This window comes from Arvicanthis niloticus, chromosome 6, assembly GCF_011762505.2.
Source record: "Arvicanthis niloticus isolate mArvNil1 chromosome 6, mArvNil1.pat.X, whole genome shotgun sequence".
Lineage (NCBI taxonomy): Eukaryota > Metazoa > Chordata > Mammalia > Rodentia > Muridae > Arvicanthis > Arvicanthis niloticus.
The window spans coordinates 45,504,976-45,532,950 of record NC_047663.1 but is presented as its reverse complement, the minus strand read 5'-3'; the positions used below and the strand labels follow the sequence as shown (position 1 = coordinate 45,532,950).

General features: G+C 47.4%; 1 protein-coding gene across 1 annotated transcript in view; it reads right to left on the bottom strand.

Annotated features, from left to right (window-relative positions):
• Nxn (nucleoredoxin) overlaps positions 1-27,975 on the bottom strand; it is a 140,230-nt gene that overhangs the window by 12,162 nt on the left and 100,093 nt on the right. Inside the window, exons 2-5 of the mRNA XM_034506931.2 lie at positions 7,205-7,322; positions 3,734-3,867; positions 3,189-3,289; positions 1,437-1,543 (exon numbers count right to left, since the gene is read on the bottom strand). Of these exons, the coding sequence (XP_034362822.1) occupies positions 1,437-1,543; positions 3,189-3,289; positions 3,734-3,867; positions 7,205-7,322 (460 nt within the window). The remainder of the gene's footprint in view (positions 1-1,436; positions 1,544-3,188; positions 3,290-3,733; positions 3,868-7,204; positions 7,323-27,975) is intronic.

Genomic DNA, 27,975 nt, shown 5'->3' with positions numbered 1-27,975 from the left:
CATTTGGCTAGTGGGGGTGGGGTGGAGTGGGGGGGGTGGGGGGGTGGAGTGGGGGTTGCTCATCTGACAAAGGGAGTGTCTAGTTTGTTTCTGTGATAGTCTTTATTTCTGAACATCATTGTAATGCAAATCTGGTGGTCAACTCTTTATGGAAATGCCCTCAACTGAAAGGTAGTAGGAGTGCAACACACACACACACACACACACACACACACACACACACACACACACGTTGCATGGAAGAAGCATTTCATCTATATCACTTCTTAGCAATTCTCTGTCAGAGGTTCATCATGCATGAGTTGCAGAGGAGGAATGGAGGCTCAAGCATTCCAAGGGATAGAACCAAGTGAAGAATAATAGAAGATTATCCTTTAGTCTGTATGACAGGGAAACCTTGGAGGAGAGTTCTGGGCTAGGGATTTGGAAGCATGTACTCCGCAGGCCATTCATGTCAGAAGCCACTATGAAAGGGGATGAGAAGTAGCTGTCTTACCAGAACAAGTACTAAAAACAACAAACCCACCCCAAACCTCCAACACTATTGCTGTAATGAGGTGTAAGTCATGTTATATGCATAAAATTCACCCTAAGAGCTGGACAGTGATGGCTCATGCCTTTAATCCCAGCACTTGGGAGGCAGAAGCAGATGGATCTCTGTGAGTTCATGGCCAGCCTTGTCTTCAGAATGAGTTCCAGGACAGCCAGACCACAGAGTGAAACCCTGTTTCAACAAACAAACAAATAAAGTACCCCAAGTAATTTTTAAAAGATTTATTTTACTTTACTTTAAAAAGTATATGTGTGTGTGTGTACACCCAAAAAAACCAGAAGAGGCTGTGAGATCTCCTAGAGCTGCAGTTACAGGTCACTGTGAGCCTCCTGAAGTGAATTCTGGGAAATGAACCAGGCCCTGTGTAAGAGCAGTCAAAGTTCTCAAACACTGAGCCATTTCTCCAGTCCCCAGACCCCAAATTAAAACAAAAAAAAATTTTTTGTTGTTTTAATTTTTTTAAGACAGAGTTTATCTGTGTAGCCCTGGCTGTTCTAGAACTCACTCTGTAGACCACAGGCCTTGAACTTAGAGAGATCTACCCACCTCTGCCTCTTGAGTGCTGGGACTAAAAGCATGTGCCATAACTGCCTGGCCCAAGTAATTTTTGAAAAATGTCAGGAACATGAATACTCAAAAAAGGAAAGCCTAGTTGTTCATTTGTGGCTTTGGTCCTTCTGAAACAGTCCCCCATATAGCTCAGACTGGCATGGAATTTGCAGGCCACCTGCCTCTGCCTCCCAGGTGCTAGGCTTACAGGCATGTACCACCATGCTGTTTCAAAGATGTTCTTTCCCTGCCTAAAAGGAGGCCAGGGATGTGGAAAGCCCAGGTGGGCAGGTTTCCATCCAGGCCACACAGAGTCCAGGACTGGGATGCCTACCTTGGATTCCATACAGTCGGTTCAGACGAGACCGCCGGGCCTCATCAGTGTAGGGGACAGCGAGCCACGGCATCTCACTGAAGTACTGTTTGAAAGACTCCTCTGACCTGCAGAAAGATGTGGAGAAAATTTCTTTATCCTGTGTGCATCTCCACTCTTCCCGCTATTACCAAGTTTACTGATCCTATGGGGTTAGGATTCTTAAACCCAAGTTCCTCGCCTAGTTCCTCGGGCACCAGACTATCAGTGTTTGATACTCTATCCATTCTGTTGCTCATCAAGAAGCAAATGACTCCATCCACCCAGTGCTCCCAAACTAAAATGGCAGCCAGGCCATGTCTCCTACTAATTTTACCTATTCTTTTTTAACCTTTTTTTTTTTTTTTTTTTTTTTTTTTTTTTTTTTTTTTTTTGGTTTTTCGAGACAGGGTTTCTCTGTATAGCCTTGGCTGTCCTGGAACTCACTCTGTAGCCCAGGCTGGCCTCGAACTCAGAAATCTGCCTGCCTCTGCCTCCCAAGTGCTGGGATTAAAGGCGTGCGCCACCACTGCCCAGCCTTTTTTTTTTTTTTAAACCTAATTTTACCTATACCCAGCACGGACACATTTGATTTTTTTTGGGGGGGGGGGGGAGGGAGGGTTAAAGATTTGACTTGATTTGATTTGTGTGCACTTGCTTGTGTGTGTTTTTGTGAAGGAAGAAAAAGAAAAAGCCAGAAAGAGACATTGCACCCCTTGTGGTTGGAGTTATGGGTGTTTGGTATTTGTGAGCAGCTCCCTGGATCTATAGGTGCTCGAGTCGGAACGCTGGTCCTCTGATGGAGCTAAGTGCTCTCAACCACGGAGCTATATCTCCAGCCCCAACACATTTGACTTTTATAGCAGGCCTGGACACATACCACAGTTGTGTTCCCTGTGTGTATGTGGTGTGTGAAGAACTACACAGTAGGCACCAAGCCTGCACCTATAACTATACACTGAAGCAGCAGGGAAAGTGAGCATGCTCTAGTTATAGAAAGCATGTTAGGGCTGAGCTATGGGGATGTACAATGACCAGGGAGGGGCACAAAGGAACTTTGTGGGTGATAAAAATGTTCTGTATCTTGATTGGATGACAATAATGACACAGTAAACACATGGGGTAGCGCTCACTGGACAGAAAAACCCAAAACAGATGCAATTTATTTATATAGAAATTGTGTTTCAATAAGTACAATGTCAAAGCTACAGTGTGGCATATTGAGAGTCTTCTGTGACCAGGGCCTAGCGAGGTAGAAGCTTCTGCTCTCTCAGTCTGGATCTTGACTGGGGTTCTAAGCTGAAGACTACTTATTGAAGATGGAATGAGGAGAAGCAGAGACACCTGAGGCTAGAGGGACAGGGCCCTGGGAAACTACACTCCTTACTTGTGTGATTTCTTATCCACGTGCATTGATGGAGTCCTAGACAAAGTACATGACCAGATCTCTGTCACATGGTACAGTCCCTGGCTCACCTCCATCCTCCACCCTGTATTTCCCTCATAGTCTAGAAAGTTGAACCAAAAATGCATCTTGATTTCCACTGACCCTACAGTGCACTGGGAAAGCCCTAGGTGTTTGCAGCAAGGCTTACCTCAGCTAATATCCCAGATCTGTCTTCCCCAAGCCCTTCTCCATGGCCTACACTGAGGAAGACATATGAGGCAAAAGGTACACATGTAAGCCATTACTGGAAAAGTGGTGTGTACCAACGCTTCAAAGATACACCATACCTGTCAGCGCTAACGAAGATGATCTCAAACTTCTGGCCTGCCTCCTTGATCTTCCGGTAGGATTCCACCAGCACTCTGGTGAGGCTTCGGCAGGGTGGACACTGAAAGACAAGAGCCCATGGCATGTGACATGTCTTCTTCTCTACCTCCAGCCACTGCCACTGGAGGACAGGTGAGAAGACCTGGGTAGGGCTGGGACAACAAAACCCAATATATACAGGAGACAGAAGTAAGCTTTTGTCTCTTCATGGTAATCATATGCACAGCCGAGGCTCAGCCTAGGCTACTTGCAGCAGGCGGCAGGGAGATCCCTCCCACTTTGGAGCCTGAGAAATCTTGTCAGCATGGATGGTTGAGGAGAGGCTGTATCCTTGTTGCCATCATCAATGATAGCATGAACATTTACTGTCATCAATGATCGAGGAAAGGCAAGGCCAGAGAATTTCTGCCAGAACCCCCTACCCCCCCAGAAGCTGAGTCTTCTAGGCACAGTGGTGACACTGCTGTTCCCTTCAGTCTAAACCAAGGAGAGGCCAAATACTCACCCAGTGTGCAGAGAAATAGACTCCCACGTGAGACCCCTCCAGGCTGCTGCTCTCCAGCGACTGTCCATTATTTCTAAGCAAGGGTCCTGCAATAACTTCCCGGAAGGGTTTAGGTCCCCAAGGGAATTCCAGACCTGAAACAGATAGGCCACAGAGGGTGTGAATATGAAGGCTCTTTATTTAAGTCTCCAGAACTCTAGGCTCAATTGTGTCACCATACAGAATTTATTAGCCCAGCCACAGGATCTGCAGCCAATGCAGAAACAAAAGAACTCAGGCTATCGAGGTGGTCCCTTCCATGGGTAGGTGTCTAGAGCTAGGCCCATGGGATGTGTAAAGGAAGAAGGAGAGAAGAGATTCTGAAGGAGTGTCCTCTGATCACCACATGTATGCTGGGGCATGTGTGTGCCAATACACACACACACACACACACACACACACACACACACACACACACACACAAAGTTTTTAGAAAATGTAACTTAAAAAGCTGAGCCGGGCAGTGGTGGCGCACGCTTTTAATCCCAGCACTTGGGAGGCAGAGGCAGGTGGATTTCTAAGTTCGAGGCCAGCCTGGTCTACAGAGTGAGTTCCAGGACAGCTAGGGCTACACAGAGAAACCCTGTCTCAGAAAAGAAAAAAAAAAAAAAAAAGCTGGGTGGTGGTGGCTCACACCTTTAATCCCATCACTCGGGAGGCAGAGATCTCTGTTAGTTTGAGGGTAGCCTGGTCTACAGAGTGAATTCCAAGATAGCCAGGGCTATACAAAGAGACATCCTGTCTTGAAAGAGCAAAAAACAAAAACAGAAACAAAAAGAAAGAAAATGTAAATCTAAAAAAACTTAAAAACAAAAGGAAAACTCATCTGCGGCACAGATAGCCTCATTACCACCTAGTCAGTGGTTCCTAGGCAGTGCCCAGGGGATGAAAAGGCCTCTCTTCAGATGCAGAAGCAAGAACAGAAAGGAGAGCTGGCCAGAGCAGACCACCTAGGTAACTGACAGACGCGCTGGGTCTGCTGTACCTGTGTTGGACCACATCCAGATAACAATCCAATCTCATCCTGCCAGCTCCATGGTTCCCAGCCCTGAATGCAGTTTAGAACCCACTGTGGGATTGTTCAAGTGTGATGCTGCTAGGCCACACTGTCAGAGATTCAAAAGCAACAGGCCAGGGCTGGGGCCTAGGAGACCAAGAGAGGACTGCAGTGTAATAAAAATGAAAATTCACAAAACCCAGATGGTCAGCATTTTGATGACACTTGAACTCCCAGCAGGAAGAGGAACTAACGTGTTCCCAGCTCAACACATCATTTTCTCACAGGGTGGTCCATGGCCCACTGCCTCAAAATCGCCTGAGGGGCCAGGGATGAGAGTCCAGTTTAAAAATGCAGGTGGCCAAGCCCACCCAGAAACCAGAGGATACAAAACTCTGAGGAGACCAGTCTCTAGGCTGGCCATGTTAACGATCCTGGGAGTGAGTTCGCCATGTCCTGATTTTTATAAAGGGTAATTCTTCTACATAAGAAATCTCAATCTCTGTCTCTATCTGTCTCTTGTTTGTTTGCTTCTTTCTCCAAGGTCTCACTGTGTATTTCTGACTAACCTGGAGCTCAGTAAGTAGATCAGGCTGGCCTCAATTTATAGACTACCACCTGCCTCTGCCTCCCAAGTGCTGGGATTAAAGATGTGCACCACCACACTGGCCTTGATTTCTATTTTTTGAGAGTAGCTCAAGTTGGCTTTGAACTTAGAACCTTCTTAGCCTCCAGAATGTTGGGCTTCAGATATGCACTACCACATCCAGCTCTGAATGTGTGTGTGTGTGTGTGTGTGTGTGTGTGTGTGTGTGTGTGTGTCCAGGTATGAATCCTCCAGTTGGCTCAGTAAGCAAGGTGGCAGTGGAGACCTTGTGACTCTATTCTTCTGGTCCTCTGGTGCAAAGGGGAAGGCAGTCTGGGGAGACTTGCCAGTATATAGCCATCAGCCATCAGGTCAGCATGAGCAAGGCCATCAGACACTGAGATTTAAACTGCACCAGACAAGCCAGAGCACTTACCCCTGAGGCCAAGAGAACAATACAGAGACACAAACTTTGCTGGGTGACACAGTGGAACATTCTGAATCCTCCTGAAATCCAAACTTGGAGGAAGAGGGGCGGCATTCAAGACAGGGTTTCTCTGTGTAACCTTGGCTGTCCTGGAACTTGCTCTGTAGACCAGGCTGACCTCCAATTCACAGAGATCTACCTGCTTCTTCTCCCACGTGCTGGAATTAAAGGCATGTGCCACCACCGATTGGCAAAGTCAAACTTTTTTGACAGTCATGAAATTATAGATTTCAGGACTCAGTACTGAGGCTGAGGCAGGAAAAAGGCACAGATTGGAGCAGCCTGTGCTATGTAGCAAGTTTCAAGATAGCCTGGGCAAACCGTAAAATCTTAACTCAAAAGATAAATAAATAAATAAATAAATAAATAAATAAATGCAAAAGGTTTCAGATTTGGGGTTTAAGGATGGTAACATATATGCAAACATCTCCAAATCTGAAAACTCTGAAGTCTTACTGTTCCCACACCAATGGGGGACAGGGTCTAGTCCTCCTCTGCCTTGCTTGGTACTACCCAGGAGGGATTCAGTTCCATCCTGCCAGATCACAACTCTTAACTCCAAATGCATATTAGAACTCACTGGGAGAGCCAGTGAGATTGCTGGGCAGGCAAAGGTGTCTGCTGCACAACCAGGAACGCTTTGGTTAAAGAATTTTATTTTTTATTTACTTATCCCTCTTGTGTACATGGAGGTCAGAGGACAGCTTGTACAAGTTGGTTCTCTCCTTCCACCATGTTGGTTCTAGAAGTGGAACTCAGGTTGTCAGGCTTGGCAGCAAGGGCCCCTGGGCCTTCAGCCCTCTCCTCTCTGTGCATATATTTTGTTTCCATCAAGACAGGGTCTTATTGTGTATCCCTGGCTAGTGTGGAACTTGCTATGAAGACTGGGCTGGTCTTGAACTCAAAGAAATCCACCTGCCTCTGCCTCCTAAGTGTTGGGATTAAAGACACATAATACCACACCCAGATACTATATGTTTTTATAGAGGAATCACACACACACACACACACACAGAGAGAGAGAGAGAGAGAGAGAGAGAGAGAGAGAGAGAGAGAGAGAGCAGATTCTTATTGTTAAGGCTATTGAAATAACACTAGAGTTGGTATCTGGGTTCTTGCTGCTTCCCAACAGCCTCCCCAGCCCTCAGAGCTAAACATTCCTTCCCAGATCCCATCTGCTTTGGCCCAAGAATTAATGCCCCCTGGAGGGACATTCTGAGCCTTTAAAACTCTTAACCATGTCCTGGAGAATACAGTAATTTTATCAAAACAATATTCTCTAGCCATGTAAACCTACTTACAGTACTTCATTAGTGCTGAGGTCCAGGAGGGGCTAGAGCAGAGAGCTGACCCAAGCCTTACCTTCTGGGTCATCTCGAATCACCAGGAGCCCATTCCTGCACACAACCTTCCCTGTGGTGGCGTCTAGGAATATCAGCGATGGAATGTTGGAGACTCGGTATTTGTTCCAAAGTTTAAGCTATAAAAAGAAAAGTACGATAAGGTGGTTAAAGCCAAACCAAATTAGTTGCAGAGTTCTTCCATGTCCCCCAGGCCCAGGAAGAGATGAAACAATTTGGGAATGACTGGCCCAAATCAGAGCTACACAGCAATGGGGATGGGTTCATTACAGCCCCACGAGCCCGTGTGGTACTGTAAGGTGTAAGGGACTCCGAGTCCTAGAATGGGTCATGCTGTGACAGAGGGGATTGATAGAGGGACATTTAGTCTCTTGCCAATCCCCAGGGGACAACCTGAAAATCCCAGTAAAGACCTGACATGTTTGGAGTGCAATAAGACCTTAACCAGCTGACCTGGGAAGGGAGGGAAGCATCTCCGCTCAGCAGCAGGCAGCATGCAGCACGGAGCAGCCAGCCATCAGCCAAGGAGGAGGGGAGAGGCTTTCTGACAAGAATGAGTATTTAAAATGTGCCCCTCTCCACACTTGTCCAGGCCTGTGCCGGGAATAGCATCTTTGCTATGCATGTGTGCCGTTTGTCTTGCTGAACACAGGCCACAAACCTGCCCCAACCCTCAGCCCGCACCACCACTCCAAACTGCCTCTGGGCTTCTGGCAGAATGCCGAGGCTAGCAGTGCAACTATTAGAGGCTCAGGGTCTAAGAAGAAAGCTGAGAACCTGGAAACATCACAGCCCTGGACAAGAAACCAGATTTTCACAGGCTCCGTTGCTTGCTCATGGCCATGGAGTGAACACCCCTTTGGTGAGCCACTGGGTGCTCTGAGATGTAACTGCCAAGCCCTAGCACCAAAACCCTGGAGGGAAATGTTGGGCTTACTACACAGCTCCAAACAGAAAGAAGCAAAGAATAGCTACAGGAAGGCTGGAAGACTCCTTTCTGGGGCGCCTGCGAGACCAGGCCAGGGACTTAGCCACTGGCCAAACGGGGCAGGGTTACGTGGAAGGGCACCAGGCCTCGCTCGGGATGTGGCTGCACACAGTGGAGGGGAAGGAGGGTGTGGACGGGGCTCTGATGGTATGGTTTCTCAGCCTGTAGAGACACATGGCTTGGCAGAACGGTTGTCGGACCCTACTTCAAACTGGGTAGCCGCATTTGATTGCTTACCAGCCCCACATTTCTGGTGGGCTCACAAAACAGCCTCTTAACCAGAGTGGCTGTGAGTGGCTGTGGGCAGCATCATTCCACAGAAACCTGATCCTGGGCTCAGATCAAACGTTGTTGTTGTTTTATTGTTATTGTCATGAGACAAGCTCTCACCATGGAGCTGAGGTTGTCTTAGCATTAGGTATGAAACTCAGGCTAGCCTTGAATTCCGATCTTCCAGAACTGTTCCAGCCTTTGATGACGGAGAATTACCCACCTCCCACCCAAGACAGGGTTAGAAACAGAGACTGTGTAGCTATGCCTGTCCTGGAAATCACTCTGTAGACCAGGCTGGCTTGGAACTCTGGGGTCCACCTGCTTCTGCCTCTTAAGTGCTGGGATTCTGTGTGCCACCACTGCCCGGCATATTGATGAAATACTCTTTAGAGGTTTGACAGCAAACAAGACCTTCGTGCCACTGGGATTGGTAACTTAAATTTGCTGTGCCAGAGTGCGTCCAGGTTACTTAAAGGGGGTTTCCAAGATGGGGGTGGGTTGTGCACTGGAAAGATGGCTCAGCAATTAAGAGTACTTGCTCCATAATCATGAGGACTGGACTTTAGATCCTATCACCCACGGAACAAGCCAGTGTCCCTTTAAATGCCTGTAACTCTAGTTCCAGTGGGAGCAGAAATAATAGGAGGGTAACTGGGTATTGCTGGTTTCCAGCACAGCTGAGACTTGAGCCCTGGGTATAGAGAGACCATGCCACAAAGAAATAAGTGAGCCACAGAAGAGGGCACACAACACCCTCTTCCCTGTGGGTGCACATATGTGCACATGCACATACTCTCTCTTTCCTCCTCCCCCCTTCACCTCAGGAAGGAAGGATGGAAGAAAGGAAGGAAGGAAGGAGAAAAATTTTAAACAGAAAAATTAAGATCGAGTTGAAATTTTTTTGTTTAGAATGTAATTTTGGAGGGGGAAAAGTAATTACTTGAAAACATTGGAAAACAGCAAAATCACAAAAAATGAAAAGAGCAACCAAGGATCCACTGCTTGGGGAGGCCGAAACCATGCTCCACCCCTGCTGGTAGCGAGAGTCCGTTTCCTGGCTCCCTTGCCAATGCGATTGCTGATGTCAGTTTTTCCGATCTGACAGGGAAGACGCACCTTGCTTTCATTGCTCTTACACACACTGACGTTAGCATGTACACAGCTAATAAGACATCAAAGCACATACATGGGTAACGACACATCAGGTTTTCTGCTTCTATGTTTTAGAACTTGCAAGTGCTGAGATTCACTATGCAGCTATAAACTGAGTGCCTACTATGTGCCTCTTCTAAATATAAGAGGCATGAGAAAGAACAAGGCTGCCAGGCAGTAGTAATGGGTACCTTTAATCCCAGGACACAGGTGGCAGAGGCAGGCAGATCTCTGTGAATTTGAGGCCAGCCTAGAGCTAGTTCTAGGACAGGCAGGCTAAACTTAGAAACCCTATCTTGGAAAACAAAAAACCAACCAACCAACAAAGAAGAACAAGGCTCCTGGTAGAGCTTCAGCTCTCAGGAGGGAAAGATGATAAATAAGAATAAAACTGGGAAATAATTTCAGACGTTTATAAAGAACTAGAAAGAACATCTCACAGGGAAAGGACAGAGTTGTGCTTAGAAGGATGGCCCACATTTTAGTAATAGGCACTGGGGGTGACAACTCCATACATACATACACACATACACACACACACACACACACATATACACATGTACACAGCACACACCTATGATGAATGACATGGGGCCACAGACTTCTGTCATGCAATGAAGCAAGTCGCATGCATGGGGAAGGCCTCCTGTAGCCCAAGGAACCTGTCAAAAGGCAGGAGGCTGGCTACTAAGGCCAGAAGGGATACAGTCGGAGCTATTTATAGTTCTAGTCCCTTACCTATGTGTTTGAAGGAAATAGGGCCAGGGGTATAACTCAGTGGTAATGACAGGTATGTAGGTATGTAGATGACAGATAAATAGATGATAGATAGATAGATAGATAGATAGATGATAGGCTGACTGATAGACTGAATGAATGAATCCTAATTTTTAAAATTTATTTTATTTTTATTTTTGTGTATATGTGTGTCTGTATGTATGCACAGGTACCCTTGGAAGCCAGAAGAGGGTATCAAATACCCTGGAAGTGGAGTTACAGGTAATTGTAAGATGCCTGACTTGGGTGCTAGAAACTTAAGCAAGTGCCTTTAACCACTGAACCATCTTCCTAGCCCAACCACGGTAGCATTTTTTTTTTTTTTTTGAGGGTGGGTTAAAAAAAAAAATACCAAAAAACTAACAATGGCAGCCAAAAGATAGTGACGTCAGGGTCCACGCAACCTGGGCTCTAAGTGCTTGTCCCTTCCTCCTTGGGTCTCAGGAGGATAGCAGGTCATGGCTGGTGTTTCCATTGATCACTGGATTTTGTTTCCAAGTATAGGCCTGCTGGCTTAGGGAAAACCATTTGTTGCTTCTGTGCTTATAAAGGGACACTGAAAAGTTGGTCCTTTTATAGTCTAACACATCATGGTCTAATTTCATGACAATGATTTATTTAGGAGCTTATTCATCAGTGAGCTCTGTCTGTGGCTTGGAGCACATTTTCAAGCTGTAGATCAGAGTTACTCAGCTTGGAAAGAGTGTGGAAGACCAGCCACAGTCATTCTGACCTTCTCTTTTTTAATTTTTAAGTTCTTATTTACTTTTATGTGTTCGGGTGCTTTTCTTGCATGTATGTCTGTACACCACATGTATGCCCGATTCTCCCTTGGAGGCCAAAGAGGGTGTCAGCTCCCTGGAACCTGAAGTTCCAGAATGTTGTGTGTTGTCGTGTGGGTGCTGGGAATCAAACCCAGGTCCTCTGGAAGAGCAGCCAGTGCTCTTAACTGTGAGCCATCTCTCTAGCTGTTCTTCTCTTTTAAAAAGTTTTTTTTTTTCATGCATATATATATATACAACTTTGTGAGTGCACACTACTGCATGCAGGCCCATAGAGACCTAAAGAGGGTGTCAGATGTCTTGGAGCTGGAGTAGAGTTGGTTAGGTCTCCTGATGAGGGTGCTAGGAGCCACACCCAGGTCCTCTAAAGAAGGGATACCCTCTTAATCAATGTGCCATCTCTCCAGTGCCTTGCCCCTGATACCTGAGTCAGATCTTGCTACCTGAACCAGAAAGCTGGTTCTAAGATTGAAGCGGTCATCTTTGTCTGTGCTGAGAGCCTCTATCACACAGAATGGTGTGAGAAAAGCTTGTGCTTCAAGAGTGATTCACTCTGCCTTAAAGCCTGCTAAAGGTCTCCCAGAGGCCCCTAAAAACAGGCTTCTTAACCATTTGAGGGTTACATAGACATACCTGCCACAGAAAAGTGTACACATATAGAAAATCTGTGTGTAATATAATGGAGCTCATGAACCCTGAGGCCCACTAGTGGGATCTGCAGAACTGCAGCATGCCTGTGGGTCCCAGATAAAGACCCTTTGTCGTAAGAGTTCAGAGTATGCCAATCTTGACTTTGACTCAATAGGGAAAGCTGTGACACCTACCACCTTTCTGTCTGTCATTCAAATGTCCAACATCTGCCCAGAACCTAAGACGCAGCACAGTGAGAGTGAACCAAGGTTCTGCTGCCAGCATCCAGAGTCCTTTCCAGGCTGATGAGTGCCTACAGTGACCAGACCATCCTTCGTTTGAGTGATGGTGGTAATGTCCTGATAACTTAGTGCTTCAAGCTAAGTGCACTTTTAAAAAAGCACCCCCAACAGTCATGAGTAGTGGTGCACATCTTTAATCCCAGCACTCAGGAGGGAGTAGCAGGATCTGTGAGTTTTTGCCCAGCCTTTGTCTACATAGAGTTCTAGGACCACCAGGGCTACATAAAGAGACTCTGTCTCCAAATCCACCACCCCCAAAAGTGAGCTCATATTCTTCTCAGTATTACAGTGGAACTTTTGGGAGGGAGGATTCTGAGGACTGAACTGAAGGCCTCATGCATTCCAGACAAGTGCTCTTTACCACCGAACCCCAGACCCCCACATTTAATCATCAGCACTTCATCATCATCTAAGAGATTCATCTGGGAGGAAACATGTCAGCATGGAAAGAAAACAGACCACCAAGTGGCTGGGCTGTCATCCTGGCCCTGAACCTGACTAGACTTTTGTGGACTGGTCACTTGGAGCACATAATGCCCACTGCAGGGTGTTTGAGCCTAAGGAAGGTGTCACATGTGGAAACACTTCAGTTTTCAAAGCCACATCCACACGGGATGCTTCATTAAGGCTGGGATCCAGTTTATGATTACTTTCCCTTGTCTTGTCAGCATCCGCTTCAAAGACTATTTCCGTGTCAGCTTTGTTTTACAGTTAATCAATCAACTGCACAGTTAGCAGACTGTAAATGAGATGACTTACAGAATGGGGGTTTCCTTCTGGACACAGTTATTTTGCTATAAGCATCTTATGCAAAACTAGACATTAGGAGGCCCTGTTTTATGTCATCTGTTTTCAGTTGCCTCTTAACTCCTTATCCTTACTTTCAGATTATATATATATGTGTGTGTGTGTATTTGCGCATGTACACACACTATATATATTTATATTTTTTAAAAAATCATATATATAAAAACAAAGTGGTATTATACTGTTCAGATTAGCCTTGAACTCCTGTTTCAAGCCATCCTCCTGCCTCATCCTTCCACTCAGCTGGGACTACAGGCGTGTGTCAGCTGTCCTCACACCCTGCTGCAATGCTTTTCTGCTTTTGCCTCTGTGGGTTTTGCTAAGAGAACCCTGACACCACATCTGACTCTGGAAGGAATTCCTACTTGGTTTCCTGCCTCCGGCTGGAATGACTAAAAGCTTGGAAACTCAGCACAGCCTGCCTCAGGCGGGCGTGGGAGGGAGGTGCTGCTGAGTCAGGCCCTTCCCATCCAGCTGCCTTGGAACCCCAAGACTGGATGGAGGGCAAGAGCTCATATTCCACTGGATTCAGGAGTTTTTTTTTTTTTTTTTTTGAAATGGTCAATGGCAAAGTTAGCGTTTTAATCTTTTAAGGTGCTGCTGGGGTCAAAGCTGGGCTTTGATGTGTCAGGCACCAGTGCTGTGAGCAACGTCGCTGGAGCAGCCTATGCATTTTTAAAAGGGTCACATACACAGCCACTGCGGCGGTTGGAGAGTGCGAGGGTCTTTCATGCCCACATCTGTCCTCTCTCTAGTGACCATCCTGGCAAAGAGTCTACACAAGGTTAATTTTGTTGGCACCTGTCACTCACAGGACTTTGTCTTCCAGAGTCCTAAAGGCCAGGTGACTGCAAAAGAGCATCACATCAAACCTCTTAACACTTAGAGATCTAAATGCTAAAATATGAATGATTAGGACTGGGGAGAGGCTCACTAGGTAACAGTGCTTGCTGTGATGGGATTCCCCCAACACCCGTTAGTATAGGCAGCTGTAGTTTCAACATGGTGGGTCCACAGAGGATCCCTGGGTCTCAGTGGTCAGCATAGTCAAAAAAACAAAACAACAACAAAAAAAACCCAGCAGGACACCTTACATCCTTTTCTGTTCTACCTACCTACCTACCTACCTACACACACACACACACACACACACACACACACACGCACGCACGCACACGCACATACACATACACACACTCACTTGCACACACATATATACACGCACAAGCAGACATGCAGAGGTCCACGCAACCCCTGCCCTCCCATGAATATATACACCACCTGTAGACTTGATCCTTACCCACCCACAAATAAATGAATATTGATGAACAGTTTGCCAAATTCAGAAGCAAGACAACATAGGAAAGAAACAAAGAGGAGGCAACATTAGCTCAACTTGGCAGAAATCACAAGGGATGACTAAACAGGCTATCCAGTTTCTAGAAAATTCCTATCCTGGGCCTGATGGTTGGTTCTGGTTCCAAGGTTGTGGTTGGAACTATCAACCTAGAGATGCTGGCCAGAAAACCTCTGCTGGTGAACCATGAGGCAATGCAGCTATCACAGGGGGCAGGCCCGGAACTTGTGAGCTGTAAAGATTCGAGCAGAGCGCAGAGGGCGTCTGAACCACTCACTCCATTAGCTGGCACTGCACACAATTCTGGGAAACTCAATTTGGTGATTTCTGAGAAAGCTCAGCTCCTGAATGTGACCCAAAGATCTGCTCTCAGGCTAAGAACTGCCCTTGCGCTTGACAGAGGGGCTAAGCTTTTATTTCTCAACAGCTGCTGCAAATCTGTGGGATGAAGCCGAAGCTGACACAGATGTAGGATTAATCAGCAAGCTTCGTGGTCAGGTCAGCTGGAGCCTTCTCAGACAAACGCCCCCTGCCCTTCCACCCAGCGCTGACTACAGCTACAAACCACCCTTTCTGTGCAAGGCACTCAAAAACACACCCTTGAGTGGGTCCCACCTTCCTAAACTAACACAACCCACATCATTACAGAGAGCCAGAGGTAAAATATCCTTCCTCCCAACATCAAGGCAATATATACCTTACAAGGATCTCCAGCCAGACTGCCTGTGTCTGAATCACTGTCAGCCACTCAGTGACCTCAAGCAAGACAAAGCTAGCCTCTCCCCGAGCTCCTCCATCTGTGAAATGGGGTAACAGATTCTACAGTCATGGATCATGGTGAAGAGCAGATGAGTTACTCCCAGTGCTTAGACTAAAGCCTGGCCCAGGTGAGCGAATGTGCAGTAGATGAAGGCTCTCCGTGGCTCCCACACCAGTCTCACTGTGGCCACCCCACCCCCACCCCCACCTTCTAGCTGCTCCTGGAGGCTTTGTTCTAGTCCCAGAGTTCACACCAGACGTTTGATCGCCTTGCTCCTGCAGAATGACTTCCAGGATGCAATCTGGACTGTGGTGGAGCTGCTGGCCAAGGGCAGTGCTCACTGTGTTATGTATTCCATGAAAGCTGGGTGAACTGATTGATGGGGAATGGAATGGGGTGGGGGAGGTCAGCTAGACTGGGTACCTAACTAAGCAATCAAGTCAGGCTCTTTAAATGCCTTTATGATCCAGTGTCTCCTTAATTCCTTGGGGAAGGGCATTCTAACTCACACATAAATGATCTGCTTCAAATGCCAGTGAGATCAGTGCTCTTCTTTCTCTAATAAAGCCCTGCCCCCTTCCCATCCCTACGTTTACTGGAGTCAGCACAGAGAACAAAATAGTGTGTGTATTGGGCCAAGATGGTCAGATCCATCACTAGCTTATGAGAACTCAGCTGCCTCTCACCATGCAATTATAACACAGGATTGGGGGGGGGGGGGGGCATCAGTGTCTCACCCAAGCTCACCCAGGCTATCTTTGAGTTTGAGATCTTCCTGTCCTAGTCTTTTGAGTATATAAGACACTGTGGGGCTTTGACCACATATGCACGCGTGCGCGCACACATGCTCGCGCGCGCGCGCGCACACACACACACACACACACACACACACACCATAAAGCTGATGGTGCCATCTGCCAGAGAAACAAGCAAAGGAGACAAGAAGGAAGACTGGCTTAATTAAGTGACTATGCCAGGGCTCTGCATGCTAAATAAACCTCCGACATGTGACCACCTCCATTGTAAGAGGGTGTGTGGGGAGTCACTAGAACTGGAATACATGGGTCATTTGGTCCTCATCAGTGAAATCTTTAGTCTGAGCCCAGTTTGTGGGAGGGCAGTGTGGAACAGTAAAACCGTCTGGGCTGAGTTTGCCCAGACCTCGACTCTGTGGTACACTAGGTGAGCGATCTTTGCATCTGTCACATAGTCTCTCAGAGCCTCGGCTTCCTCAGGAGAAAAATGGGATTATAATATTCCTTCACACCACACTGTGAGGATTAAGGTTTACACTATGGCTTTGTGCACAACTCTGGGTTTTATCCCCAGTACCATGACAAAAACAAACAAACAAACAAACAACACTGCCAGTTCTCCTAGACCAACTATAATGTCTCCTCTGAACTTGGCCTAGCACCTCTGTCAGCTGCAGGTTCCTAGTCTGGTGGGGAGAGAAGGAAGGACATGACTTCTTAGGCCTTGTATCCATTTGGGATACCTTTGGATACCTTCTGACACAACAGACAGGGTGATACCCCTACCTGGTAAAGGCCAGGTCCCTGTCTGCCTGAGGTGTGAGCACTCAAGTCTCAAAGCTTGGCTTCCCTTGCAGGACACTTTCTGTAAGGAACCACTTGGCTGCTGGAAGGAGAAGGAGAAAACCCATATGCTACTTCCATTTCTTCATCTGTCCTTGGCAGCCCACACACTGAAAGCTTTGCTTCCATATTTACACCTCCTGGTGAGGCTTAGCTTAGCAACCAGTGCCCTTTAACCCTCCTCCAAGGGGACCATTGTGCTTTGGGGTCACCGAGGCAGGAAGCAGAGGGCAGGGAATGAGAACACGGGCTCTGGGGTTTGGACACTGTCTCTGCCACCTTAGGAAAATTACCCTCCACATGCTTCTATGCCATAATTTATAATTCTATAAATTACTCTATGCCAACCACCAGCCGGCTTTGTGGCCTCTCCGGCCCAGGACAGAGAGTGGGCCGAACACTGAAAGTGCTCAGAAGTGTCCCTGGTACATGGTCCTCTCAGGAGTCCATGCTAGGACAATGGGCCTGTGGTCCTCAAACTCAAATGCTTTGCGGAGGCAGGCCCCTGATGGGTGCTTAGGCCACTGAGTGCCACTGGCCCTGTCAGGCCTGGGACAAAGCACCATCCACATAAGTCCCCTCTTTATGAGGGACTTTCTGCCAGAGGGTAAGCACAGATCAGGAAAGTGGGGAGTGGGGTGGTGGTGGGGAGGCTGCTAGACTGGTGAGGCTACACAGCGATAGCCTGCCTTTAGAAAAAGGGGAGATGGTGATGGCTTTGAGTGAAGCATAAAGCATAATACGGGTGAAACTGTAGCCAGCACAAAAAACCCTGGCTTTATTACAGATGGAAGGCTCTTTCCAGGCCATCTCTAATCCATTGTTCTTCCTGTCTCACAACAGGGGAGTCACTAAGATGGGGCCATTAGCTACAGCCGCAACCAGAGACAGGGTCTGTCTGATGGGTACCACACAGGTACGAACCAGAAGTTGAAAGTACAGAGGCAGATCTCTGTGTGGTTCAGATGCCTGTATCTGACACCCCGCTGCATAGACAAGGTCTCACTATGTAGCCCGGCTGGCCTTGAACTTGAGATCTTCCTGTCCCAGTTTCTATGTACTTCATAGTACCCCAAGTACTATGATTATAGGAGTAGGCTCCCATACCTGGAAGATCAGACTTGGTTTCTTTGGCGGGGAAGGCTACAGTGGGATGCTAGCAAGGACAGAGCATGAGCTTGAGAAAGTGTATCCTAGAAATGGAAGAACGAGGCAGAGGGACCTACAGAAGCGAGGCATGCTCTGAGAACCATACTTCCTCAGAAGTCACGTGAAAAACAGCTTAGTTACCAAAATCCATCCAGGAAGCCTTGTATTCAGACTGTTTTCCGTCAGTAAGTATAAATCGGTGTGATTAAAGTCTAAACATACCAAGGTCCCCTTTAAAAAGTGCTAAAATTTACTGAGCCATAGTGGCACATACTGTTCATCCCAGCACTTCGGAAGCATAGGCAGGCAGATCTCTGTGAGGTTGAGGCTAGCTTGGCCTATACAGCAAGTTCCTGGCCAGCCAGGCCTATATAGAAAGACCCTGCACAAACAAACAAACAAATTTTACAAATGCCACAATTCAAAAAGCCTCTGAATGCATCTGGTACAGGGGTGGCTCAGAATGCTCAGTGCCCAAAGATTGGAATATGGTATCATTTCTAGCACCCTTTAAGGAGAGTCATTCACCAAGCTGTTCGATTTCCTGCCTAAATGGTTCCATGACTAGGGAGATGAGCAGTATTCTGAGACTACAAAGAGGCATATGGCTTCCAGGATCTTCCCTGCCAGCACCGCAGATGCAGCCTAGGGGAAGTGGCCGGGCTTCCCCACGCTGGATTTCCCACAAGCTGACAAAGGGATTGCTTACAGCCCATCTGGTCCCAAAACCTCCACTGGGCAGAGTGGTTTGGAAAAGCCTGGTAGTAAGGAGCTGGAAGAGCTAAAGAAAGGCTGTGAGTTCTCCTCTGACAGCAGGACAAATAGCCAGTGTGGGTCTGGAATCTGAAAGATGGGCGTCCCAACCCCAAAGGCAGTCACGTCTAGTGGGGGATAGAGTTTCTATGACTTGTGTCACTGTGGATCTGCTGATAGTGCCGAAAGAGTGTCCACATTTCCCCACTCTCACACCAAGCAGTGCCCTTTTGCTTAAACACAAAGACCTTGGTCTGTAGCAGTCTTTGAGGGACATGTCACCTGTTTTTAATCCACAGCGTTAGGATCATAACTTAGAGGCAAATTTTCTATACCAGATCCTGACAGGATCCTCAAGGCTAAAACAAAGAGAAGAGCAGAAGCTGGGGTAGGGGGCGTAGAGGGGTGGTGGGATGGGGGGCGGGGGTGTATGCCTTTAAGTCCCAGCTTTCGGGAGGCAAAGGCAGTCAGATCTCTGCATTCAAGGCCAGCCTGGTCTACAGAGCCAGTTCCAGGACAGCCAGGGCCACACAGAGAAATCCTGTCCTGAAAAATTGAGGGGACCAGAGGAAGAAAGCCTAAGAATGACAGCGACTTTGAAGGAGGACCATGCTACGGTACATGCTTGTTCAGGTAATGTTACCCCTATCCTCTTAGCTACTTACCCCCCTTAGCTGGAAGACGCTAGATGGAACTGATTCACCCCGACTGGCCCAGCCTTTCTTACTCCACAGTAGTCTAAGGCAATCACTTACGAGAGCAGATAAAGGGGCTTTGCAAAAATGGGCCAGTGAGGCTTCTGTTAGTTTATTTGTTTTTTAAGATTTATTTTTATTTTGTGTGTATGGGTGTTTTCCCTGAATGTATGACTGAAAATCATGTGTGTGCCTGGGTATCAGATTCACTGGAACTGGAGAGTTAGTTGTAAGCTGCCACATAGGTGCTGGGAATCAAACCCTGGTCCTCTAGAAGGGCAGCCAGTGCTACTAACCGCTGAGCCACCTCTCTGGTCCCTCTGTTGGCATTTTACATTGAAAAAGAAATCATACCAAGGAACATTCTGTGTCTGAAAACAGACAGCCTTCTCTGTCTTCTCTCAGCAACAGTGTTAGCCCAGGGGACAGGACAGAAGGGGTCCCCCAGACTCTTCGGTTCTCCCCAGGCAGACAAGCTAGGGCCTCAGAGCTTCAGGCTGATTTTCTATGAACCTTCAAAGAGCCGAGCATTGCAGGGACCATTTCTCACACTCTATAGCTATCAGCTAACCCAGCACCAATGAGAGACGGTGACTGGATAAGGTGGACATGAAGGGTTTTGAGATGTGATCTGCCAAGTCAACAGCAAAAGGGAATTCCATCCTTCCAGAATGCCACCACCACACAGGGCTGGCCACCAAAAGACCACTTCAGTCTACACTGACAGAGTACCCGCAGGGAACCAAACCCTATGCCGCTTATATCTTGGGTGCCTTCTGTCTTCAGGCCAACAGAGTGAGCTGGCTGCTTCTCACACGTGACTCCACAGACAAAGCATGAGGACCAAGTGAGCCACTACTGCACTTCACACATTCATCATGGTTCCTAAACAGCCACTCGCTAAGTTGCAATCTGAAACAGAAAATGAGCAGATAGCCTCAGAAAGTTGTGCAGCTTCCAGCAGATCAGGAATGTGATTGCATAACGCCTCCTAAACCAAATGCTATAAATTACAAGCCAGAGGGCCCAGCTTTTCCATGTCGGCTCTCCAAAATGAAAATAAGAGCAGGAAGTGTGGTCTGTGTGGATGGCGGAGACCTTTTTTCTGTCAGTGGCACCCGCACCTGTCCCACCGCATACCTGTCCCACCGCAGAGCCATCAGAGCCCAGCACAGCACTCTTCCCAATTTCCTCTTTGATTGTTATTTCATCAGGAGACAAAATTTGTTCCCTTTCCCCTCCCTGGCTGCTGTTTTCTTGGCAGAACTTTCTGAGTGCCCAGTTATAAATCCCTTGTTACCACTTTCCTGCTTCAGGAAGTCCCCACTGAGCTCAGGCCAAATGACAAGGAGAGGAAACATTTACAATGATGTGAGAAATTCCCAGTCTGGGGGGTGGAGATCAAAGATAATCCTAAGTGCTGGGCCTGCAAGGAGCCTGGCATGTGAAGGCCCTCCATAAACTGGACTGGATTGGTCCAAGATGGTAACATCACCTCCCCAGGAAGCCAGTGTGCTAGGCGCCTGCCTTCTCGGCTCTGCAAACAGCCGCACTGCCATGGACCGGCTGTGTCTGGGGTGAAAGGAGTCAGTGGGATCTCATCCTAAGAAGCTGTGATTGCCACGTCCCAAGATGCCTCTACAGAAATGGACTGGCCTGCTCTGCTCCCCTTACCAGTGCCTTGAAAGGATCCCACCGCACAATGAAATAAGGAACAGCAGGGAGACTGAGAGGGAGGTAAAGTGTTTGGAAACCAGAAGACAGGGTGGAAAAGATGAAATTCAAGACAGATGTGTGTGAGCCACAAACATATGTCCTTGAATTGATGCATCCAAAGGATTCCTGTAGAATAAAGGAAAAGGGGCGACATACACAGCACAGAAATAAATACAGGAGGAAGCGTGGAGTGCGGCGTGGCTCTCCCCTCTTCTCACAAAGAAAGAAACATCAAGTCTCTCTTTCTGCTAAATAACGCCATCATCAAACGGAGAGTAAGATGGATCCACGAAGATATGCTAGTAATGAAGCAGAGGTTGTCTGAAGTCCCTATCACTCTCAAAAAGGATGTCAAACACCAACAATTTATTTCCAATTACTGAGTGTTGTTTTTAATCTCTAAAAGGCACTGATGCAAATAATAGTGTTTGCCAGGTTCATGCCTAGCCATTAAGGAAAAAAAAAAATCAAGCAGGAAATTTAGATGGGCATTTCCATCAAAATACAGGCATCTGACACCGAAGCCATTTTCACAACTCGACACAACTCGATGTAAGTGTGTGCATCACCTCTAAACAGCACACAGTTGCTTCCAAACGTCTCATGGGGAGAAAGAAAACATAAATAGCCCGTTTGGCTGGGTAGACTTTTCTCAGTTTGTTACAAAGGTGACAAGAAAGGACTGGGTTCACCTGGATGGTCAAGTATCACATTTCAGGATGCAGTTAGGCACAAATTCCGGTCCACGCCATGAACATACCTGGTGGTTTATCAATAGGCACTTAATAAACACCTAAATCCAACTGTTTGTGCCAGATGGTGTAGGGACAGGGAGATTAAAATGGGGCTTTCTGCCTTTGAGGGAAGAGCAGAAGCTAATACATATGCAGGACAGCTTCCTCTTTGGTCAGTCATTTGAGGTGCCCTCCCTGCCCCCACTCACATCTCAGCAACTGAAAGCCCAGCACCAAGCTTCTTCCCTATGCTCCAGCCCCTGGCCATAGGTGACTGCAGCAGGTACTATAGACACTTGACCTTGAGTGTGATTGTTCTCTCTCTTGGTAATGTAGACCTGGATACAAAGATGAATTCAGTAATAATGGAGGTGTCAGGTTGGAGAGATGGTTCAATGGTTAAAAGCACTTGCTGTCCTTGCAGAGGATCTGAATTCAGTTTCCAGTTCCCAGCACCCAAATGACACTCACGACTGTGTGTAACTAGTTCCAAGAGATCTGATACCCTTCAGACTGCTGGTGGTGTGCATGCATACATGCAGGCAAAGCACTTAGACACAGAAAACAAAACTAAATAAGCCTTAAAAAAACAACCCAAAACAACAACAAAAAACCCACAGAGGTATTGTAGGCTACCCACATTGATCCTTTTAGACCTTGGGACAGCCTCTCCCTTCAAGCTCTTAGGCTCTTAGGCTCTGGTAGCCAGAGACTTTACCCCTTTATTTCCAGAGACAGTGATTATTTCCTAAGTGTAGTGGGGATGGAAGCAAGGTAGACACTGGGATGAGGGAAAAGTGGCCAAACACTCATGTCAGTGACAGGCATGTGGGCTTGGAACAGAAAGAAACAAAACAGAAGAGGAGGTTATCAAGATCTTGGAGAGGAAGAGAAGGGAGAGGAGCAAAGGGCAGAGACTGCAGCCCCAACAGGGTGAAAACCTGCTTCCGAAACCAGACCTTGTGTCTGGTCCCGCTGTGTCCCAGCTGCACTTCATTTCCTGGCTCTGGATACCCCTGGGATTAACGACTATTCTAAGTCTAACCCAATCTACTTATGCCAGCTTGAGTGAATTTCTGTTCCTTGTAAACAATTCCTCAGACAGACTCGTGGTGTGTCCCAATAAGAAGCCCTCCCTGCTTAACACAGCAGTGAAGAGGGGAAAAGCAAAGCCAGGACATTCCCGGTGCTCTCTCCAAGACTTTCTCCCCACAGCACCTCCGCCATCCGCAGCAGACTCCCCCAAGCATGCCCAGCCCTATGGCACTATGAGGTTTTTATCTTTCTTTCTTTTTGTACACAAATTTAGAGCCCTTTCCATAGCGACTGATAAACTGTCATATGCTTTCTCTATAATTTTGTAATTTGAGGGTCAAAAACATAACTACTATACATTTCTTTTCCCTTCAAGATTTGAAACAGAAGATTCGCTCACATGGTAGATCTTGACAACTTGGGTGTTCTTTTTTTCTTTCCTTAGTAACAATTTTTTTTTTTTTTTTACCTTTTCACTTAAAAGAAGCATTTTGAGGCTTCCCCTTGGCATGTCTGAATTGTGACCACCACGATCACTGTTGTGCTTTGGGGCAAATATTAACTACAGTAAGGGTTACTTGAACAAAAGCACTGCTGTCCCTCAGCAGTCTGTCCACTAACAAAGATGGTTACGAAGAGACTGAAGGGAGGGTAGCATATACGACGTGGATATGCAGGATAGCAGCTGGGACCATACAAAATGTCATCCTGCAACTTCACAACCGTTTAAAACCTACCAGCCGTTTCTTTTTACATTTCTCCATGTGATGTCCTTAGACTGTCAGTAACGGAAACATATGGAAGGCAAAACTAGAGACCACCAAAAATCTGAGGGACCGCTGTGTTGTTATTCTACGTGCCTGGGGCTCTAAGGCACACACTCTCCCTCATCCTGGGGGCTGCAGGATGACTTGCCTGAGAGGACAGGATAAATTGGTCCCAGGATGGCTTCACTATGTGCCAACCACCAGCCCTGGAAATGCAATACTTTTAAAACGTAAGCTGAAAATACAATTTGCATGTATGTATGCAGATGTGAGAAGAGCCAGTCTGCCTCTTGGAGAGTGGCTCCAAGGGAAGGTGGCTGTGAACAAACCCCAACTTGCCAAGAAAATCGATTCGTTTGCGTTCTCCAATTGTGGCCCCTCCTCCAGACAGCTCCGTCTCCACGGTGTGCCCCACCAAAGCTGAGGGAGGACAGAAGAAGAAAGGCTGGGGCTTTTTCCACAGACAAGAAGAAGAGACAGTTAAGGAAAACAAACAGAAACAGAGAGGCTGGCACCTGCCTATAATCCCAGCAACTCAAGGAGCCTGACGTGGTAGTGGTAGGATAACCATGAGTTCAAGGCTGACCTGGGCTACATAACGAGTTCCAGCTCAGCCAGGACTACTGCTGCACGGCCTTCACAGTGTGGTAGATCCTCTACAAGGTGGTTTTGTTGTGCTGCTCACTGAACACAGGACAGGGCCTGGCCCATATGTGAGTGTGCTCTACCCCGCAGCTACACCCCCAGCCCAGTATCTTCCCAGTGTGTGCCATCCAGCAGCAGCGCTGCAGATCCCATACTTGATGCTAAACAAATGACCCAGGCCAGTTGTACTGGCACCTTCCTATAGGCTGGTTCCAGAAGGCACGGCTGCCACAGGACCTACACAGGCAGCATAGAACTTTGAGACTGAGACAGGAGTGGTATTTTTTTTTTTTTCCTCCATAAGAGAAACGTCCCTAGGAATCAGACCTTGGATATCGCCTCGAATCAGTTGCTTAGCAAACAAAGTGACGTGGCTTTCTGAGAAGAAACCGCACACAAATGAGTTCTCCATGAGGTGGGCCGGCGCTCTGGGACACGCTGGCCATTTTAAAGAGCACAGTGACCCTGTCAGCCCTCAGCAGATCTGAACTGTTAAATGTCAACACATTTCAGACTGGTCTCCAGACCACCCATGTTAGAGCCTTGTGTCCAGAAGCAGGGAAATTTGTTAAAGAAGCCGGCCCCTGGCACCCCTGACTCTCAAGCTGAGATGGCAATGCAGACAGGCAGAGAGCAAGGTGTGATATGCCCTATGCTGGCCTCCATAGAAGAACTTAGAAAGCTGGGAGCAAGGAGGGAGGCTGTGATTGAAAAACACTACACCAACACCACCATCAACACCACCATCAACAACATCCAACAACAACATCATCAACAACAACATCATCAACATCATCATCATCAACATCATCATCATCATCATCATCAACATCATCATCAACAACAACAACAACATCAACAACAACACCAGCCAGTGGTGGCACATGCCTTTAATCCCAGCACTTGGGAAGGGGAGGCAGATGGATCTCTGAGTTCAAGGCCAGCCTGGTCTACAGAGTGAGTTCCAGGACAGCCACGGCTGCACAGAGAAACCCTATCTCAAAAAATCCAAAACAACAGCAACAACAACAAAAGAAAAAAAAAAATTAAGAAAAAGCAAGCAAGAAGAAAAAGACAGACAACGGTAGGAGGGCTGGAGAGACGACTCAGTGGTTAAGCAGCTACTGGGTTTTTGTCCCAGTTTCCATGTTGGCGGCTCACAACCATCTAAAACTCCAGTTCCAGATGGTTTGACACCCTCTTCCGACCCCTGCAGGTACCAGGCATGCACCTGGTGTACATGCATACATGCAGTCTAAACCCTCACACACACCAAATTAATCTATTAAAAATTAAAACAGACAAAACTTAGCCCTTTACACCACTCCAGGAAGGGCAGGCTGGAGGACAGAGAGGTGAAGTCACCCTGCTTCAATATCTTTTTCACCAACCTGAGTCACTGCCCCTCCCCCCATTGTCAGCTGGGGAAACCATCACTGCTCACAGGTTTACTGTGCCTATTAAACCAGATGCAAAGTCCAGACAGCTCCCCCAGTGCCCCGGCACAGCCACATACGGTCTCACTCTCACTTGCTTATTCTGCTCTAAATAGACTCTTTCTAAAATGCCAAATTTATTTGGAAAAACAAAAACAAAAAACTTAGCAGCATTGTTCCAAATAGAGGGTTACTGTCAACCTAACAATAGGAGAACTCCCTCCGCAGATGAGTTTGGTCTGGCCCCTGTGGGCTGCAGAAGGCGCTGGAGTTGCCTTTCTGAACTAGGGAGAGATTGCTGAGTTTCCCAGGGATTTAATGATGAGGCAGCCCATCAAGAGTTTCTGGTGATAAAGGCACAGACTTGAAAATTCAGAATGGAAAAACATGTTGTACCCCAGGCAGGGGTGCCAATCCCAGTAACAACCCTCCACTTTAAACTCCTGAGGCCAGTGCCAGCCGATGGTGAAGGGGAGGAGAATCTGGCGGGCTGGCCGGAGGGAAGAGCACTGCCTCAGCCATTGTCAGGTAACCATAAAGAGACCTGATAAACTCACCCCTGTCAGGAAGTGGGTCTCTCCTGCCCACAGCTGTGTCTCGTCCCCTTGCACTTTCTCCTTTGTTCTGTCTACCTCCAGAAAAATCTAGGAGGGAATCTACAGACCAACTTCTATTTGAAGTCCAAAAGGTTCAGGGGCAAAAATCCCACTTTCTCTCTTCCCTCAGGGACTCCAAGAGCTTAGAGTTGGCATCTAAGTTGGAAGTGTGTGGAGCTGAAAGCAGGATTGGGGTGGGATGAGTAGAGAGGAAGGGAAGGCAGTCCTGGTCAGAGCAGGGTTACAGACACCTGAAGAGTTGAGGCTACACCAAATCTACCAGGACACCACGAACCCCGCCTCTGCGCAGGCACCGCATTGTCTCTGGCGCAAATGGAACAGGAAAGGATTTCCTAATAATGTTTAACATTGTATCTCCATAGGAGTACCTGCATCAGAATCCCGGGGAACGGGGCACACAGATCTCTAAGCTCCACTGAGTCTCGTTCTGGAACTACGGTGAAGATCAGAAATTGTAAAGATTTAAGTGAGGTCCCAGGCGAGTCTCAGAACCGCTGAGTTTGAGCCCCACAGGCTATGGTGCATGACCTCTCTAATGGTTCTTGGTTTCCTCGCAGCTAGTTAGTTTCCACTCATCCCAAAGACCTGAGATCAGAAACCCCTTCCTTGGAGGGGCCTTCTCGGAATGCCTACTGCCTTCTCTGAGTCAGGTCAGGTTCCCATTAGCTGCCCAAGGCCTGGATCTATTGTTTGTAGCAATTCTACTGCCTACTGTGTTAGCATGACTGTGGACCAGTGTCTTCCTTACTAGGCTACAGCACCCCTTCCTCACCCATGTATCTTAGCTTCCAAGCCTAGGGACACTGAGACAGTGAAAATACCTACTCATAAGATAAAGGAGTCTACAGAGGCCATTTCTACTCCACTCTCCCACCTCCTGGCCTTTTCTCTTCTCCCTCTGAAGTGCTGGGAGTGGGGCTCAGGGCCTCACACAGCTAGCAAGTACTCTATAGTTTCCTGGCCCTTTAAAAATTCTCACTTTGTTTTTGAGACAGGATCTCACTATGCAGCCCTGGAATTTGCTGTATAGACCAGGTTGGCCTCACATTCACAGAGATCCCCCTGCCTCTGCCTCCTGAGTGCTGGGACTAAAGTAAAGGCATGTGGCACCACTCCTACTGGAAATTTTATTTCATATTTGAATCTATACCTTTTTCTTTTAAACAAAGATCTGTTTGTTTTTATTTTACACACCACACAGGCTTTGCGTGTGCGTATTTACGTGCGCCATGTGTCTGCCTGTTGCCAGAGGAGGTCAGAAGACAGCATCAGATCCCCAATTTACAAGCAGTTGTGTGGCATCATAGGAACTGAACCGAGTCCTCTGCAGAAACAGCAATGCTCTGAGCCATCGCCCCAGCCCCTCAAACTTTAATTTTGAGACAGAACCTTGCTTATTGGCTCAGACTGGCCTCAAATTTGTGATCCTTCTATTTCTGTAGCTCAGACTATAGGTATGAGCCACCATGCTCACTTACCCCTCAGGAAGGCTTCTGGGGTAGTTGAAAGGCCTTGTGACAGCAAGTCCCTGAGAGAAGGACTCTTTGAGTCCCATATTTTTTCATTACTTCATGCTCACCTGAATGGGGTTTCAAGAGTTTAAGGCATTTTATAAGCTGAAAGAACAAGAAGAGAGATACCCCCTGACTATCTCCAGTCTGACTATGCTCTAAGGGGCCTCAGGTTTGTGGAAAGGGTGCACATAGTTCAAGCTTAGTGGCCTGTGGTGAACTGGGAGCTCCCCATCTGAGGCTGAGAGTAAGAAAGGGAACATTTAGCCGGGCGGTGGTGGCGTACGC